The sequence below is a fragment of the Sturnira hondurensis genome, unplaced genomic scaffold (genome assembly GCF_014824575.4).
Source record: "Sturnira hondurensis isolate 20B ecotype Veracruz unplaced genomic scaffold, ASM1482457v3 Scaffold0005279, whole genome shotgun sequence".
Taxonomy (NCBI): domain Eukaryota; kingdom Metazoa; phylum Chordata; class Mammalia; order Chiroptera; family Phyllostomidae; genus Sturnira; species Sturnira hondurensis.
Window position 1 is genome coordinate 6446298 of NW_028077910.1, and position 17970 is coordinate 6464267.

General features: G+C 40.0%; 1 protein-coding gene across 4 annotated transcripts in view; it reads left to right on the top strand.

Annotated features, from left to right (window-relative positions):
• TNIK (TRAF2 and NCK interacting kinase) overlaps positions 1–17970 on the top strand; it is a 348375-nt gene that overhangs the window by 189755 nt on the left and 140650 nt on the right. For all 4 annotated transcript variants that reach the window (XM_037046529.1, XM_037046530.1, XM_037046531.1 and 1 more), the window contains exons 3-4: positions 1986–2042; positions 13139–13264. In XM_037046529.1, the coding sequence (XP_036902424.1) occupies positions 1986–2042; positions 13139–13264 (183 nt within the window). The remainder of the gene's footprint in view (positions 1–1985; positions 2043–13138; positions 13265–17970) is intronic.

Here is a 17970-nt window from a genome sequence, read left to right on the forward strand (position 1 = left end):
TCCATTTCAGTGACCTAGAAATGAAAGTCCTCTTTCTCCCAGGCTTGCCTCAGGCCAGCAGCTCTGAAGCCATCTTGCTCTTCCTGAGAAAATGAGTAACAGCAATAACAAAGCAGGGGCTTTCATGGCTATTTCGAACAAAATCATTGTGTTTCTCCCGAATCCATGTTAGGGAGGGGCAGAGAGACAGAGGATTGTATCCCTGAGCGGTTTAGACTTCACCTGGATGTCGAGTTACTCTTTATGAAACATGAATCAGCACAGTTCTTTCCCTCAGACATGAGGTAGCAGAGAAGACAAGGGGGCAGGGTGGGTTTGCAGGTGTGTCCGAGGACTGGGCCGCACGGTGCCAGTGACCCTGCAGCCACGCTTTCCCAGTTTCATAAGCTTCTTTCTCTTTTCTGGTGGATGAGCTTTTTATTCTTGAGGCTACGATTGACGTAAGGCTTAGGGCCCTACTGGAATTTCGGTTTCGTTTTTCTAGATTTAGTCTGTTATTTTTGCTATTGTTGGTTATTTCAGTAAGAAAATCTTTATTCTTTTATTAAGAAATGACTCAGCAACTGCAACCGGACAGGATTTTTTTTCTAATTTTGTAAGAAAAATACATTTAACTCTGTCTCTCTGGAGAGGTTCCCTCCACCCCTAGAATTTAATTTTTAGTCCTTGTGTGAATATGTATTTCAGACCTAAACTAAGATGGAGTTCACGGTTGTGTTTTTCATTTCTCTTATGAATGGGAGTAACTTAAATTAGGAGTACTATTAAATTTTCACTTCAAAGTTCTCCTGTAATAATAATATCCTTCTTTATGGCTTTGCCCTCAAATCAGGAAATTAAATTAACAAAATCCTATGTGAAATAGAGATGAATGTTTCAGTGTTTAACTCAGCTTGAGTAAAATATGAAAAGAAAGTTTGTTTAGAAATTATTTTTACATTTTAGCGATAAGAATTTCTGATGCAGGATGTGGGTGGCAGAAGCAGGGCAGAGGAGAAGGTGTCCTGGGCTCACGTCTTGGCGGTGAGATTCGCCTCACCTCTGGAAGAAGGGTATTGGATTAAACACCTGGAAGGCTCTTTACATGCCATTTATTTGCGATTTTATGAAGTTGCCTCGGGTTTCCAGTGATCTTGAGGTCAGCTAACTCCTGGCCGGTCCCTCAAAGTCGGCCTCAATCTGGATCCTAATTGGTTTGACATTCTCCAGTGAGGTAAAAGCAACTCCAGCTGGGCTGCCTCCTTTGCGGCCCTCCCCTCGTCAAAGGTCGACAGCTCAGCTGCTTTCCCTGGCAGAGTGCTGGGCATGCCTTTGCCTGGGGCTCTGCTGAGGCTTGCTAATTGTTTCATCTCCAGGATCTCATTTGAGCTGAAGCTGCATCCCAGAGGTGTATTCCTCAGTCAGATCCATTGAGAACTGGTATTTCAGCTTGGAAGCAAAATTTAAAATGGAGAAGCAGGTTATTTTCTTTTCCATTGTTACCTTCAATGCCATAATGGCAGTTACTGAAACAAAAACAAAAGCACGAACAACCAGCTGAGACTGTTACAAGATATTTAACCCCCAAGGAAACTAAAGTTTCTTCACTTCCTGAGTATTTTCTAGTGGAGGACATACTTGTATCTCCTCCAGCTGGGTCCTGCTCCCCTTCCACATAAATCCGCCTCGCTCGCAAGCCCTGGTCTGACACTTTGGAGAAGAGGTAGAACCAAATGATTCAACATTGCCTTTTTTATTTAACTTGACAGCCACTGTGAAAATAAGGCCCAAGATAAAGTGATGGAGATGTTTTACAAAATAAACACTAAATAGAAATTGATCTTCAAACCATTTAATACCTGTGTGTGCCTGCACATGTCTGTCCATATGTCTTTCCTGTTGGCATTCTGTGACGTTAATCTAGATGATATTGTTCTTCATGGTTGGAAATCAATGATCATGTTGTATATCAGAACTAAAGTCTTTATTTTATTTTCTTCGTACAGGGTCGTCATGTCAAAACAGGCCAGCTTGCTGCCATTAAGGTTATGGATGTCACAGGGGTAATGTATCTTTATCTTGCCTTCTCAATAGCTATATATTTGTAATAGAAAAAGTAGGGATAGAAAATATTAATTTTCAGAAATAGAAACTTTTTAAACATCTAAGATCTTTCCCCACTTGTGCTTAACATGAAGAAGTAAGAGTATTCAACAGCTGGTAGAGAAGACCATGGGTAAACCATTCTAATTAAATTAGATACCTACACACTGCCTTAGGTATTTAGAGTGAAGAATAAATAATGTGTGCTGATAATTTACATGAACACAATGGAGGGCATTTGCATATGAAGACAGAACAAGGATTTGAAGGTATTAGAAGAATAATACTGAGATTACACAGAAGAGATGGGTCTTAACATTTTTCCCAAAGGTCCACCTGACACCGGAATAGACGAGACTTTGGATAGCTCTAAAGTCCTACTGAGATATTTAGCATAACGATTTTCCTCCCAAAATATTATTGAACATATAATAACAATAACCACAAATTCTTATTTTTATTTAGAGCAACACCGAGACAAAATTTCTGCCTGGATGATCAAAAGCAATCTAAGGAATAGAGTGTATTTGAAATACAATCTCATGCTTTCAATCCTTTCTGCTGAGTCTATTTAAAATATGTTAATGCCTTTGCAAGAGTATTGAGCAAAAATCAGACTTGAAAGGACTCACTGGACATCAAAAGCATGTTAATAATTTTTTATTGTCCTGGGAATTTTTCTAAGATGTCTGTCTGCTGTACATAAAAACTAAAAGACCAGTCCTCCATTGGGTCCAGGAGTGGATTACTTAATGTAAATAGACATAGAATAAATTAGTCACACAAAGGTATCAAGAACCAATATACAAATTTTTTAAAAGGCACATGGTATTATCTGCATGTCTGACTTCAATTTATACCTTTTCTGGCCCAGTTTGTTACCTTTGATAGTATATATTATATGGTATGCTATCTACCATAATACTAATTTTGCTAATTTTCATTTATACCACGCATTTTTCTGATTTCTTATTATTGATCCGAATTCCTCTTTAAATTATATACATTTTGCCCTGGCTGGTGTAGCTCAGTGGATTGAGTGTAGGCTGTGAACCAAAGTGTTACTGGTTCAATTTCCAGTCAGGGCACGTGCCTGGGTTGTGGGCCAGGTCCCTGGTAGGGGCCACTTGAGAGGCAACCACACACTGATGTTTCTCTCCCTCTCTCTGTCCCTCCCTTCCCCTCAAAAAATAAATTTAAAAAAATTATTAAAAAAGAAGAAAAAAATTATATACATTTTAACAAGCAAAAAAGATATCCCCATATGCTTATTAGCACTTAAAATGCTTTCTTTTATTTGTCCTAAGTGTATTATTCAAATTCAGAGGTTGCAAACCAAGTTCAAATATTTAATCCCAATTAGTTTCTTAATTCATCTGACCTTTGCTGAATAAGAAACTGCGTGTAGATTATATTAATTAGACTTATCTTCTGCCACTTGAAACAGAAAACTCAAGATAACAGAGGCTTATCCATGATGGACATGTCTTGCTCTGTCATGTTAAAAGAGTCAAGAGTTGGGAGCCCGGGGATGTGGGGCAGCAATGTAGTAGAGTAGAAGAGTATTTTTATCTTCCTACTGCATCATTCCAATGCATGGTTGAAGATGGTTGTCAGATTTCCATTGATCATTTTCTTTGGCAGGCAAAAGAAAAGGTGGGGGTGTTGATAGCTGAAGGGTATAGAAGAGAACCCTGTCCAGTGAAAACTTTTCTACACGTTTCTACTTGGTTCAGGGAAGCTGGGAAATGTGGTCTTTCATTCTACCAATGTGCGCAGTTAAAACTCTGGGTTCTACTAGGAATAAAGGGAGAATGGATACTGGTATGGTCAACTGGCAGGGTCTGACACAAAGATCAAGGTCAGGTATTATTAGCTGTACCTATAAACCCATTATAAATGTGTAAACCTTTTACAAAACTCCCACCACAGAACAAATGAACATTTCTTTTGTTATTCTGCTGAAGTCCTACTACTGTATTTCCCTTGCAGTGAATAGGAGCTCCACAAAATGCAGTACCCTTGGCATTTTAACAGCTATTGGTTATGGATGAAGTCGAAGACATTTGTGCTATAAAGTTTTATTGTGTGGTTCTGTGGAATGACATTGAGTTCTGTTGACATCCTTAATCTCAGGGCACAAGTGTGCACAAAGTTGTATATTAATGTACAAAGTATGACTTGGGAGTACTGCACATCGCTTTTTCTAGCTTCTGATTCTAGTTGTGAGGTTTTAAATTGCTTGATGAACCACTTACCTTCCCTAGACTACTTTGCTTGGGATCAAAATAGTCATACAACTATTTATCCCAGATTATGTTTTTTCAGTTTAAGGAATGTTAGTTATCCTCTCTAAACTGGGTTTCACAAGGCAACTCAGCCCTACAAGAAAATGACTTGAGAGACTATTTAACTGATTCTCCCAAGGATGGCACAAAGTTAACGGCATTTTCAGTGCATAGGAGAGTCATGCATACAATGGAGTCTTTATACTATTTTGGCTTAATTCTCTTGGGGAACCCCTGTTGAAAGGGCTTGATGGTTTCCCTGACTTAGGCACATCATTGGCCATTATGTAACCACTGACCCTTAACAAAGACAAACATGGATACACATCAGGAAATGGCTTTCTTCTTCCCATGGCATCTGATACAGCATCAAATGACTTTTGTGTCACTCCCTTGTGCATGACAGTCAACATAAGATTTCCTTTGTGAAACTCACGTGGTGTCCTCAGAAAACAATCTATTTCATTTTGCCATGTTGTCTTTTGTGTATTATGGAATGTTGCAGAAGCTTCTCACCAATTATTATAATTGTGCTCATTATAGCTGCTCTGTTAAAAACTGAGATGAATTCTCAAAGGTCGTCTTTGTTAATTGTTTGCAATGATTTACTGCAAAGTTACTACAGTTGACTGTAATGAAATTGATAAAGCCATAGCTTGAAATCAATTTTAAATTACTGTTTTTATTCTATACTACTTCTCTCTCTCTCTCTGATAGGACATAGCCACAGAGGGAATTGGATATAATGCTTGTGTCCTGGTTTTAGATCTGAGACACTCCCAAATTTGCCAGTACTTGCTTCAGATTTAGTGCTTAAACTCAGGCTAGGTCTTTGAAGTTCTTTGATTTTCTGAAATAATTATGGGAATTTCTGTATTTTGTCACCTTCTGGGGAGTCCTTCCCTGCTGGGCATTGCATTGAGGGGTAATAATTAAGCCTAGGAGGACCATCAAACGAGGACATTCCTGGCCAAGGAAAGAGCCCGTACCAAGGCGTGGAGGTTGGGACTTTTGTGCGGAGCATGTTCAGGGAACTGCTACAGAGTTTACGGATTAGAAAGTGCTGAGGACCTGGTGGCACGAGATAAATCTGGACCAGTTAGGGCCAGGTCGTGAAGGAATTGAATGCTGTGGCAAGGACGTTACAAGGTTTCCACAGCCTTTGTTTACCAAATTGAAACAAGTTTTAGGGAAAAATTCAACATGTAGAAGAGATGTGAGAGGAGTGGGTTTATTTTGGCTTTTGTTTTGTGTTTGTTTGTCTGTTTAACAAAACATGGGAGGCTGTGACTCCTGGCCCTTCCTCCAGACTACCGCTGGAGCCAATCACTGTCGGGCAGAAGCTGAATAGCAAAGTAACATGTGGGATTTGTCTACTAGAAGGATCCATTTTAAGCCCTGCCTCACTGAGTTTCTAGTTCTGTCTTATTTACTGAGTCCCTATAGGTGAAGCCGTGACCATTCTGCATCTCTCTTTCAAGACTAAGGAAGTGACCTTCTCCCAGTAGCCTCTGGTAGAGTGTTTTGCCCATAGTTAATGAAGTCAGTGAATATTTGTTAAAATTGGACAAAAAAATAACTCTCTTCACTTGTTTGGAAGAGTCGGGGGACACACTACTGTAAGCACCCTTAGTTCCTCCGTCCCAATGGGAGGGAGGGAGGGGAGTGATTATGAGCATAGCACATAATATTAAAAATAACAATAGCCATGGTCAAAATAAAAATTATTAACATTGATGGAGGGTTTATCATGTGCCAAGCACTGTGCTTAGTACTTAATACAATGTGTATTAACTCATTTAATCCTCAAAACAACTCCCATTAAGGGAATACTGCTATTATGTCCACTTTACAAATGAGGAATTGAAAGCACCAGGAGCCTAAGTAACTTGTTCAAGCCCCACAGACAGTAAGTGGCAGAAGGTTCTAATTCAAATCCAGCTGGTCAGGGTGTGCCCACCCTCCCCACAGCCCTGTGACAACAACGAGGGGTCCGGGAGCACCATCGGAGTGCGGTCTTCAGATTCCCAAAACAGCCCACAGGAACTGAAGATGTAAGTCACCTTGTTTATAGTTGATGTAACCCAAATGAATGACAGTACTGTTAGAGTTAAACATATTTGCTTCTGGTTGGCTTGAGCATAGATAGATCTTTTTATTAATTTATGGTTTTCTTGGGAGTCAGACATTAGTGCAGGCTTGGGAGCGAGGAAGGTGTGCATCAGACTTGTGTTACCTGCTTCTCTAAGGGGCACCCACCCTGGGTGTAAGACAGAGCGGGTTCGCCTCGTGGTAAAGAGGAGCAGTGTAGTCATCACTCTTACCTGGGTATATGCTCGTTTGACTCTTCATGGCCCTCTTTCCCTGACATGTTCCCTCTGCCACATGTGTCAGTGTAAAACATATCACTCCCCTCATAAAGTTAGTGTGAAAAGTAAATGTAGTGACATATAAAGTATTTGAGAACAATATGTAGAACACAGTGTCTGGTGCATGCAGTTATTACAGTGTCTCTTGCTGACATTTTTTTGCCTCTTTCCCCATGGCACTGAGTCCCATAGAAGATAACAGATCCTGTACCCCTCCAGCTACAGGGTCTTGGCAACTACGGTTTCCTGGCCAGGAAGACGGTTCTCTCCTCAATCACACCACATCATACTTCTTCTTTCTTCCCATTGGGGTAACTCCCAGAAGGGCTTTAGAATCCAGCTCACACTTGGATTTCTCAGGGCTGTCCCCTGTAGGCCCCCAGTGAGATCAGCTGCCCATCCCTCGTGTGTTAGTAATTTCACGTGCATCTCTGTCATACTTTGATTTCCATCTGTGTTCCCCACTGGACTATAGTAAGTTTCATTGTGGCAGAGCCTGAATCTGTTATGCCCATTGTTGTATTATTATATTGTTCACATTTAGCATTGTGCCTGGGATATAGTGGGCACTTAAATACTTGCTGAATGAATAGTGTACAGCACACCCGGGAGCTGCCCGCAGAACGGCATGGTAAAGTCACGAGTTCTAGCAACGCTGCAGTGAAGGAATGTGGGCTTAGGCGCCTCATCAGTCTACTCTGGGTCTGTTTCCTTCTGTCTGTAAAAATGTAGTCCGCGGGCGTGTAACTCCACCTTGAGATAATTTTAGGGGATCCACATTTACTTAATTCTCATTTGTGATATAATATGTGTATTTTAACACTTAATAAACTGTGGTTGAAAAACAAGCATCAAACTGTGTGTTATGTACAAACTTTGAAGGCACTGAAAAATGGCAACTCCTCAATTTGCACTATTTCATTACTCCATTCAAATGGAGAATGTCAGTATAAAGATTTCAAAGGATGCTCTTCAAAAGTAATTGTTACAAAAGAATAAGGAGTTGTTACCATTTGCAATTACTTATCTTAGGAAATGTAGATTTTTCTCTATTCTTTAGAACCAAAACAAAACCAAGAATTATAATATGTGACTTTAAATTTCCTTCAAAAATTCTAATTTTGTATCGACTGAAACAGCCTGCTTATTGTCATTGATTATAACTAGATCAAACTTATTATATAATCACGCTTATAAAATAGGGATTTATTGATTTAAAAAGTCTACTTTTTGTTGATGCTATTTATTGGTATCTTGAATTTTTATTGGAAGAATTTATCTAAATTATTACAATGAAAAAAAATCAAATCCTAGAAAATGTTAACAATCCCTTCAAAATCGAATAGTCAATGATTCTTTAACAAAAAAAGTCTTCAATTTTTTGTTACATTTAGTCAACAGTGAAGGTAAGAATGATAGGTTCACACAAATGCCTGCCCAATGCCAGCATCCGCTATGGGAAGCAGGACAGGAGAACAGGAGCAGCAGGGACTGTAGCCAGTGCCTGTACATCTAGAAGGGCGTGGCATTTATGAGTCTGTACACTGCCTATTTCCTCCTAGTGTTCAAACTGACCAGGCCTTTGGATTATAATAAATGTTCTACACATCGTTTTATTTCCATTCCACGGGTTGTGAACTACTAAATTTTAGGCAAATTGTTTGTTAGAGAGCACACTAATATTAAATGCCTTATCAATTCTATCCTTAAATCCTAGCATATTATAGGTGCTTATAATGTGTTCCCCTGCATAATACATATGCAACTTAGAATCCCTCCATTATCCTCTGAAATAATTCACAAGTAAATGTTATTCTGTGTGGAGAAGCTTCTTTAATTGCAGGACCAAAGACAGGTTTCTCTTCAGCCCTGCATTAAAATGCCCCTAAATTCTTCTTTCGTGATCAGCGCTTCGGCTTCATCACCATGGGTAATGACCCTTTTTCTGTCTAGGGGTTTTCAGTTTAGAATTAAGAGTACTGGCTTTGGAGTGAGACAACTCTCACTCTGTGTCTTAGCTTTAATATTTAACATATGAATGAACTCCTTTTCCTCATTTGTAAAATAAGATCATTAAACAGATCTACTTCATAGAGCTGTTTTGAGTATTAACTAAGATAATATGCACACAGCCTCTAGTACGTAGTGAATATTACATAAGTTTAGCTTTTGCTGTATTTTGCCACCATGGTAATGATTAGTATATTATCTTCATAGGTAGATAGTGGTCTAAAAGCATGACCTGGAGTCATCCATCTCTTCCCATTTGAAAATCACCCCCTCTTCACAGGGTTTGTCATCCCTCAGGAGGCCAATCCTGGTTTTGCACGTTGCCCGCTGCAAGTAGCTAGGAAGCACCAGGCCAATACACACCACTTCTCGAGCCTCTGCTCCGTCAATCTGCTAATGTCCCATGGGCCAGAGCAAGTCACAGGGCCAACCCCAATGACAAGGAGTGGAAATGGACTTCAACTCCTCAAGAGGAAGACTGCTAAATATTATGGCCACTTTTTTGTTAATTACCACAAATACTAAGCAATAAATAGATTCCTGTGATCTTGAGGGAGAAGACAATCTTTTTTATGTTGATAATAAAGCTTTGCTTATGCTTAATAAGCATTTAACCATTTCTAAGCCCTGAGAGGAGACTTAGAAAGGTATTTTTGCCCTGGCTGGTGTAGCTCAGTGGATTGAGCTTGGGCCTGCGAACCACACGATCGCGGTTCGATTCCCAGTCAGGGCACATGCCTGGGTTGCAGGCTAGTTCCCGGCAGGGGACACACCAGAGGCAACCATACATTGATATTTCTCTCCCTCTCTCCTTCTCTTCCCCTCTAAAGATAAATAAATACAATCTTAAAAAAAAGATACACATTACTTTAAAAAAAAAGAAAGGTATTCTTACTCCCATTTATAGGTGAAAATATGTGACATTTGAAAAGTTTAACTGCCATGCCTGAATCAGCTTGGACTAGATTTTAAAGGCTTCTGCTTGAAGTGATGGTTCTCCCTACAGCACTAGACTTGGCCTATGAAAAGACTCTCCTTTTCAATTTGTGACAGTTTGGTAGCATTGCTTTGTTTATAATTATGATCCAGTGGCCATTAGTTCCCCAGTGCGCTTGATGCTTGTGCTTGATTCTTAAGACATAAGAACAGTCCATTTACAAAATAGAAGATATCTGACTCTTACAACTTTGTAACCTAATTCTAGCCTCAGTTGTAGTGTTGATCTTTTTAAAAACATCATAACCTATCTCTTTCAAAGAGCCGTACTGTGAGAGGGTGGATCGCTCGTTGAGTAGTCAAATGGGTTCATAGTAAGTGCCCCCTTTCAATTTCACTGAATAGTTTACTGCCATCCTTGCCCTGGACTATAAAATCTCGATAAACAGTAGCCCTGAAGTCCTCAGAAATTGTATGGTCACTTACATGATTATGTAAGATCAAGGTCAAGGTTCTATTTTAGAGCTATGTAACCATGACCCAGAGTGGTTCCATCATTGTGTTTGGAAACAGTAGAATTTAAAACTAAAATCCAAGTTACTCAACATTCCTGCCATTCTACCCTTGTTATTTATTTATTTTTTGGTTGAAGAAGGTTAATCATAATGTTTATTTGTACTACAGTTTATAACTTTCACATACTTTCTTTAATTATCACAAAAGACTGGTATATATAATAATACTATTATAAAATCTGTATCCCCTTATAGATGAGAAAACTGGGCTGTGAAAGGTAGAGCACTATCCTGAGATCACACAGCCAGAAACAAGTGGAGCCCAAACTGAATGTGTGCCTGCCCACCCCCACTTTTCTGACTCAATGCACATCATTTCTTCCTCATCATAGCACCTCGGTTTACCTTTTCAAAGTGATGGAGAACGTGCTGACTTCATTCCAATCTCCAATACTATTTAGTTGGGGTTTAACAATATACTGAATTACACTGTTATTTACTGGTTTCATAAGTTTTTATTTTCTTAATGATATGGCAAGCTTTTTCTAAGCACTTCCTTCTCCCCCAAACTCCCACCTCTGATTCTCTCCCATCATTCACTGCCCTGTTGGGACCTAGGAGGCAGGCAGCAGACCCTTGTAGGACCACACTGGCTGCTCACTGGGAATGACGGGAGCTGTCAGGCAGAGTTGGACAGTGATCAGTGTTTTACTGCCTCGTGTACTTGCCTCTTTAATCGAAGCAGCTGTCAAGGCCAGGCTGCCCACAGTAACCCTCAGGTTTGTTTTTGCCCCTTCTATTTATGCTTCCCTAAAGTACATCTGCTCGCATCCTACCATCATCCACAATTATTAGGCCCCACATGGTGAGTTTAAAATAGCTCATATGCACCATAGGAAGACATTTGAGGCATATTACAGGGACCTTTCCACAAGCCGAGGTCTGTGAAGGTCATCATCTCCTGAGGCCTGTGGTGAAGGTGTAGGCAGCTTTCGATAGCCGCAGGGAAGAATTCCTTGGTCAGCAGAAAGCCATCCCTTCCCTCAGTCTTCATCCCAACCCCCCACTCCCCTCCGCTGTGAGGGCTGCATGCTTCGCCTTGACTCAGCATGCCAATCAGGCATTCTATTCTGAGGTTACCTAGTCTTCAACTTAGTGAGGCCACGTGCTGTGCAACCCTCTCAGTTCTCCTAAGTTTGCACATCTCCATTGTTTTTTATTGAACTTAGTTTTGTGTGGTAAGGAAATGTCAGCATTTCACCACTCTCCTCATCTTCTTAACCAGTTCCTTTCAGGCATCACTAACACTGCTGTGCATGGTTAGGCTCTCTGTAGGTATTCATCCTTCTATTCGCATTTATTCGCAGGCACTTTGCTGGGTGCTGGGGATGTTATAGAAAGCGAAAGGTTCCTATGTTTAGAGTTGTTATGAACTGGTAGGGAAGAGGTACTTAAATGATTAGACAGCTAAATGGGGGTTGCAGTTCTGGCAGGTGCTATAATGGGAGAGACACAGGATGATCCACCAGGCTCCCCTCAAATCAGGCAGGTCAGAGAGCTTCCTGGGAAGGGGACTTTGGAACTGGGATCTGAAGGCAGAAGAAAGCTTGATTCATGCAGAAGAGAGTCAAGTAAATGGGAAGTTGTGACACAACTGACCCACCCCTCCAACTGATACCAGCAAATAGGGCCATGTGTCAAGCAGTAGGGGATGGACAAGTATAGTGGCAGGAGTGGGAGGTGGGTGGAGCTTGACATTGCCCGAGAAAATTAGGGAAGACGTCCCTGAGGAGTGTCCATTAAATTCAATAAAAAATGGTGAGTAGAAGTTGTGTGAAGAAGAAGAAGTGAACAAAGACATCCCCTGAGAGACTGCAGAATGGCCTGGCAATGTTGAGAAGTGGGAGGGAGGCTGAGCAGCCGGAAGGGGCAAGGGGACAGGCAGGGGCACACTGTGAGTGGTCTTCCAGGCGGTGGCAACGTCTTATACTTAATGCATTCCTACTGCTGTGTCTAAAACAGTTTCCCTGGGATAACAAATTTTCTCCACCAACTTCAGATGTGATCAGGCCCTTCAGGGTGATATGGCTGTAGACTTTGTCCACCAACTTCAAAAATAAAACACTATTTTAAAGTCCAACTGATGTGAACATATGAAACTAAAATTGTGAGGGAACATAACTCTCTCCACCAATGGTGCCTGGCTGGGGCTGGGGTGGGGGCTTTGTAAAAATGCCTCAAGTTGGTGGACTCCAAGTTGAAGCTCAGCACAAATGAAACCTGAATGGGGACACTTAGGTGAGTTGTGTCTTTTCACATCGGTGGCACTGCCACGTTTCCCCTTTCTCTTCATGTGGAGTTTCTGGAAGGTGAGCCGAGTACTCCTGCGTCGTGAACTTCCTCAGATCTAGGGAACTTACCCTCACTCCCTTCTCGTCTGACTTTCATCATCTGCAGTCAGGTACTTCAGTCAAAGTCGGCTTCAAAGAACGTGAACTTAAATTTTAAATTTTAAATATGGGTCTCTATTTTTTTCAATTTCCTTAATCTTTTCTATACCAGACAGAATCAGTAATAGGTATTTGATGGACGTAGTTCCCAGAGGCCTAAAGTGAATTTTATCTCAAGAGCCTACTTTGGTTCTTTTCCAGGTGAAGGAATGAGGTGTTTTGTTTTATTTTTTTCCCCCAGCAAACTTGCCATGCCTATTTGCTGTTCAAACACAAGACCCTTTGGCTTGCCAATATATTTCTTGTCTTGCAAGTTTTTTCTTTGCAGTCAAGAAAAACAAGTCAAGTTATACAATTAATGTACTTGTTTATCACCACAGAAGAAAAAACAAAGAATCTATTATGTAGTTGATTCAGATGGTGATGAAGAGATAGAATTCTACTAAGGCATGGCTTATCATGACCAAATATTTGTTATTCTAATACAGGATGAAGAGGAAGAAATCAAGCAAGAAATTAACATGTTGAAAAAATATTCTCATCATCGGAATATTGCTACATATTATGGTGCTTTTATTAAAAAGAACCCACCCGGCATGGATGACCAACTTTGGGTATGTAGCTCTCTCCAAATTTACTTTTCTAACATGAAGAACAAGCAGCACTAAATGGTCCATTTCCCCATCCTTATGGCCAACTTTGATTAAGGAACTCCTCAGAAACCCTCAGCCCCATGATTTCTATAACTGTGTGTTTTCAAGGGTTCCCCCCATTTTCTTGAATACCTCTCTGTATTCTTAGTGTCTCTGCCTTCTATCTCTGAATGTGGACCATCCTTAAAAAAAACCAGTTGTTAAGTTATCTGTTTTGTTCCCATTAATGACTACTTATATTGAGTTTTTATTATATTTCAGGCATCGTGCTACTTTTTCTGGGTTATATCTTTTATTCTGGTTCTTTGAAGTAGACTCTATTATCCTTATTTTGGGGGTGATACAACTAAGGTTAACAGAGAGGGTAAACCAACTGTCTCCATGTCTACACAGCTAGAAATGGTGGAGCCAGGGTCTAAGCCAGCTCTTCATGAGTGCTTCTCTTAGCCATCACTGATGTGTGGATGACTGAAATTCAAATTCTAATTCTATGAGTAAAACACTTAAGACAGTGTCTGATATCATGTAGGAGCTCTCAAAGGTTGCTTTTTTTCCCTACTCCCCCTTGTCCACTCAGATATGTGCCCTAGTCCTGTATTTTCAACAGTCTAAGACACAACTGTAACTGAGATTCCCACCAATAGTATGTTCAGTACATCTGACAGGAGAACCACCACTCCCATCCCCATCCTGCCCGGCGCAGACTGCTCTTCTCACTTTCCTGATTTCTACCATTGGAAGTGTTGTTCACTTTGTTCTGTGGGAAGGCTATAATGCCTTCTTGGTGTGACCTTCATCTGTCAATTTTATACCCGCGCGTTACTATAGACCCATTCATTCAGTGGCAGCCTGGATTCTGGAGCTGCTCGACCTCTCTCCCTCCCTCCCTCCCTCTCTCCCCCCACCCTCTCACACACACACACACACACACACACACACACACACACACACCTCTGTTCATCTCATATGATGCTTTTACATGAATAGCTAAAAACAGACGCTTTTAACTATTTATCATCTTGCTCATTTTCCAGAAGTCTTAATATGTGTTTTACATACAAAATTCACTGAGTTATCCAGTGCTTACTATATATTAAATTATTTATTAAACTATGCATATCCAATTACCACTGTTTTGTAGATAACTTGTCATAGCACTCAGTCTTGAGTGGAAATTACTCTCTTAATGCATAAGACACGTATAGTCCAGGTGAGGAGCAAACAGACAGTGGACACAAATGGTGATTAAAAAGATATAATAATGTTTGTTGCTTCAAAAAATAAGATTTTCATGTCATTCAATATTGAATACTACAATCTTTAGAAATGGAAAGATCTGCTGGGAATTTTACCCCCGTAAGACTTATCTTTAAATTCAAAATAAAAAATGTACTTAGGGGTAAGTAAACTCACTTTGTATGATCACATTGATTTTACATATTTTCATGTGATTTATGAAAGAGTTACAGGAAGATTTTAACTGTGGCCTCTTAAATATATATTAGCTGTAAAAGTGACAATTAAAATGTAGAAATCATAAAAGAAAAGAAATATGACTCTATAATACTGAAGAGATATATAAAAATTTTATTGTAAAATCATGATAAACAGATTAAAATGCAAATAGCCAATTCAGGGATATAATTCATTTAATCTGCCATGACAAAGAATTTAATAACTTAAAAGTGAAGAGGTTTTATAAGTCCATAGGAAAAATATGAAACCACTAATAGATTGAGTTCAGAACAAGGCAATAATTAACATAAAAAGTATCAATAAGCAATTAATATGTTTTTAAAATGTAATCTTACTAAAAATATAAATGCAGGAGTAGATGGGAATTAGATACCACTTCTTACCAAGTAGGATGGGAGAGCTTTTTTGTTTAAATGATAAACCCAGCATGGATATGTACAACCCCACTTGTGGAAATGAACTTTATTCAAAAGCAGTTGAAATATATACAGATATATACAGAGAGAGATATACTGTACAGATCTCCCAAAGAAAGTACTTTTACTTTAAAATGACCCAGTAATAAATATTTGGGCAACTACCAAAAGATGTTTGTAGAGGTGAACCAATAGGAATTGCTTAAGTAAATTCATTAAAGGATGCTATTCAGCCAGTTAAAATGATGTAGATTTGAATGAGCATTAACAATGATAGTGGGATTTTTAAAGCTATTTATAGAGGCTGTGATTAGATATCAGGTTTCCATTTGGGTTAAAAAAAAAGATGTCTAGAATAATATTCACCAGCAGTGTTGGAGATACTTGTATCTCAGCAGCAATTTCAGTAATTTACTTTCTAAGACATTTTTCTTTGTCATGTCTGCATTTTTATCCCCTAAACTTTCTTTTAAATTCTCAAATCAGAGCCACTGCTGCTGTTTCTTCTTCTTTTGTTGCTTTTCATTGAGTTCTCGTTGCTCTTCATGCAGACAGCGCTCTGAGGAGGAGGATTATGCCTTTTGCATCTCGGCGTGCCCTCAGTGCTAGGGAGTACAGGGCACAGGATGCTGACAAAATAGTTGTTTTGTGAACAAAAGTAATATTACTGGTTCAGACTTGGTTATTATCATTACTGTTGATATAAATCTTAGTGCTACAGGTACTTTTGAAAGTTCAAAATATCCTACAGGTTCAAGAGGATATGATGAGGTGGCACAAGCTGGAAGAGCTGCTGGTGACAGGCAGAGATCAGCAACTATTTTACTGCCGTCTGTTGAAAGGTTTTTGTTTGGTCAGGACTACAGTTCCAAATTCAAAGAAAGTATTGACATAGCTTTGGAGTCAGGTTCCAGCTTATCACCTGAGGTACTATAAGTATTTCTAGATGAGTCGCACCTAACTGTTAACATCATTTCTTTTGTGAGGTGGGCCAGATAGGATAGCGGTTTTCTCTTTAGGTTGAACTCTTAAAGTCTGGGTACTGTTTACAAATTGCGGTTGACATAAAGAATGGTCAAGCAGGCTTGACTCATTTTCACCTTTCTCTTAATGCTGAGATTTTTGAAGCTGGAAAGCAAATTAGTTGTCAGTTATTTTGGTGGGTCCCAGTCAAGGTCATTGACTTTCCCAGGACCTCAAAGCTTATTAGCAGAGGGATGCAGCACCAGGATGCAGGCATCCTACAACATGAAGGTTTAGCTCAGCCTGAAGTTCTGTGAAAGGCAATGAACTTTTTTCTCTTTTTTTTAGTGAGCAAAATCTGCATCCCTTTCAGATGGTACTGGGGGAAAGCAGGAAGCCCATTTGCTTCTTCAGAGCTCAAAGAGGAGATTTTGTTGTTGCCTGCCAGTTCTCACTTTAGCCAGTTGGCTATTGACAACCAAGAGCCTATGAGTGTATGTGTTCATTCATTTATTCTCCATTCATTCATCCAACAAATACACATGTATATCAAATACTTGAGAGCTGCAAGGCATTCTTCTAGGCTCTTAGTATAAATTAGTGAGCCCTGACTTTCATACAGCTTATCTTCTTGAAACAGACCACGAACAGTAAGTTTTATGTTCATGAAAACTATGTAGACTGCTGAAAGGTACACCTTCCTGGAAGAGCAGGGAAATGTTAGCAGGTATGCAGATAAGGATTGCAGTGATGGGTATAGTGGCCACATGGCCCCTGTGGAATATGTGAGAGATGAGACCTGAGGCCAGATTATGCAGCACCTTATAGGCCATTGGAAAGACATCTGCTTTTACTCTGAGTGAGGTGGTGTTGGTGGGGTGGGAGGGCATTGGAGGGTTTTGAAGATGGAGGGATGGCATTTGATCCGCAGATTGAAGGGGTCCCTCTGGTGGCTGGGTTGAGACTAGAATGAGTGGGGGCCACAGTAGAAGCCGAAAGACCAGTTAGGAGACTGTTTAGCAGTTCCCTTCCTGATGTCAGCAAAGGGGCTTCAGTAAGTAATGATCACTTCCAAACCCAGGTCACATGGAGAGAAGCCCTTCCTTCACTTTTCACTTTCCTACCTGTAATGAAATGCGTGAGCAAAATGTGGCCATTATAGACCCCACATTCTGCTTGGAAGACAGGAGGCCTCGCATCTGTCAGATCCGTGCCTGTGCACAGGATTGTTCTGACCATCCTCACTAGCTTCTGTGTCCCTGGAGGTAAAGACACAAAGCTATGAAATGCCTCATGAGGACGAGAGTATCACTTCTTTTTTCTATTTACACATCTTCTATTTGATGACAACCTGAGGGGGCACTTGCAAAAGTAAAGGGAAAGAGAAACATAATATTTGGGAAATTAATAGCAGATTACAATATTGGTGAAAACTTGGTTATAGAATATAATAGTGTATAGTTATTCCAAGGCCATTCAAATGGCCCTCACTCAGTTTGGGCCATTTTGTGTAAATGATAACAATGGCAGGTGATATTTATCACCTGCTTATTTTGTGCCAAGTACTGCATTTGTTCACATTGTCATATTATTTCACTAGATCCTTACAGCCATTCACATTATACAAATTATATGTTATCATGCCCTCTACCTTTCAAATGAAGAAACTAGACTCCGAGAAGTTGAGAAATTGGCCCAGGGTCTCAGAGCGAGTGTGATGAAGCTAACGCTTCACTGCCTGATGCTGGAATCAAGCCCCTGAACCCTCCTTTTCATTGTAAAAAAATAGTTTCCACATCAAATTTAGTGTTC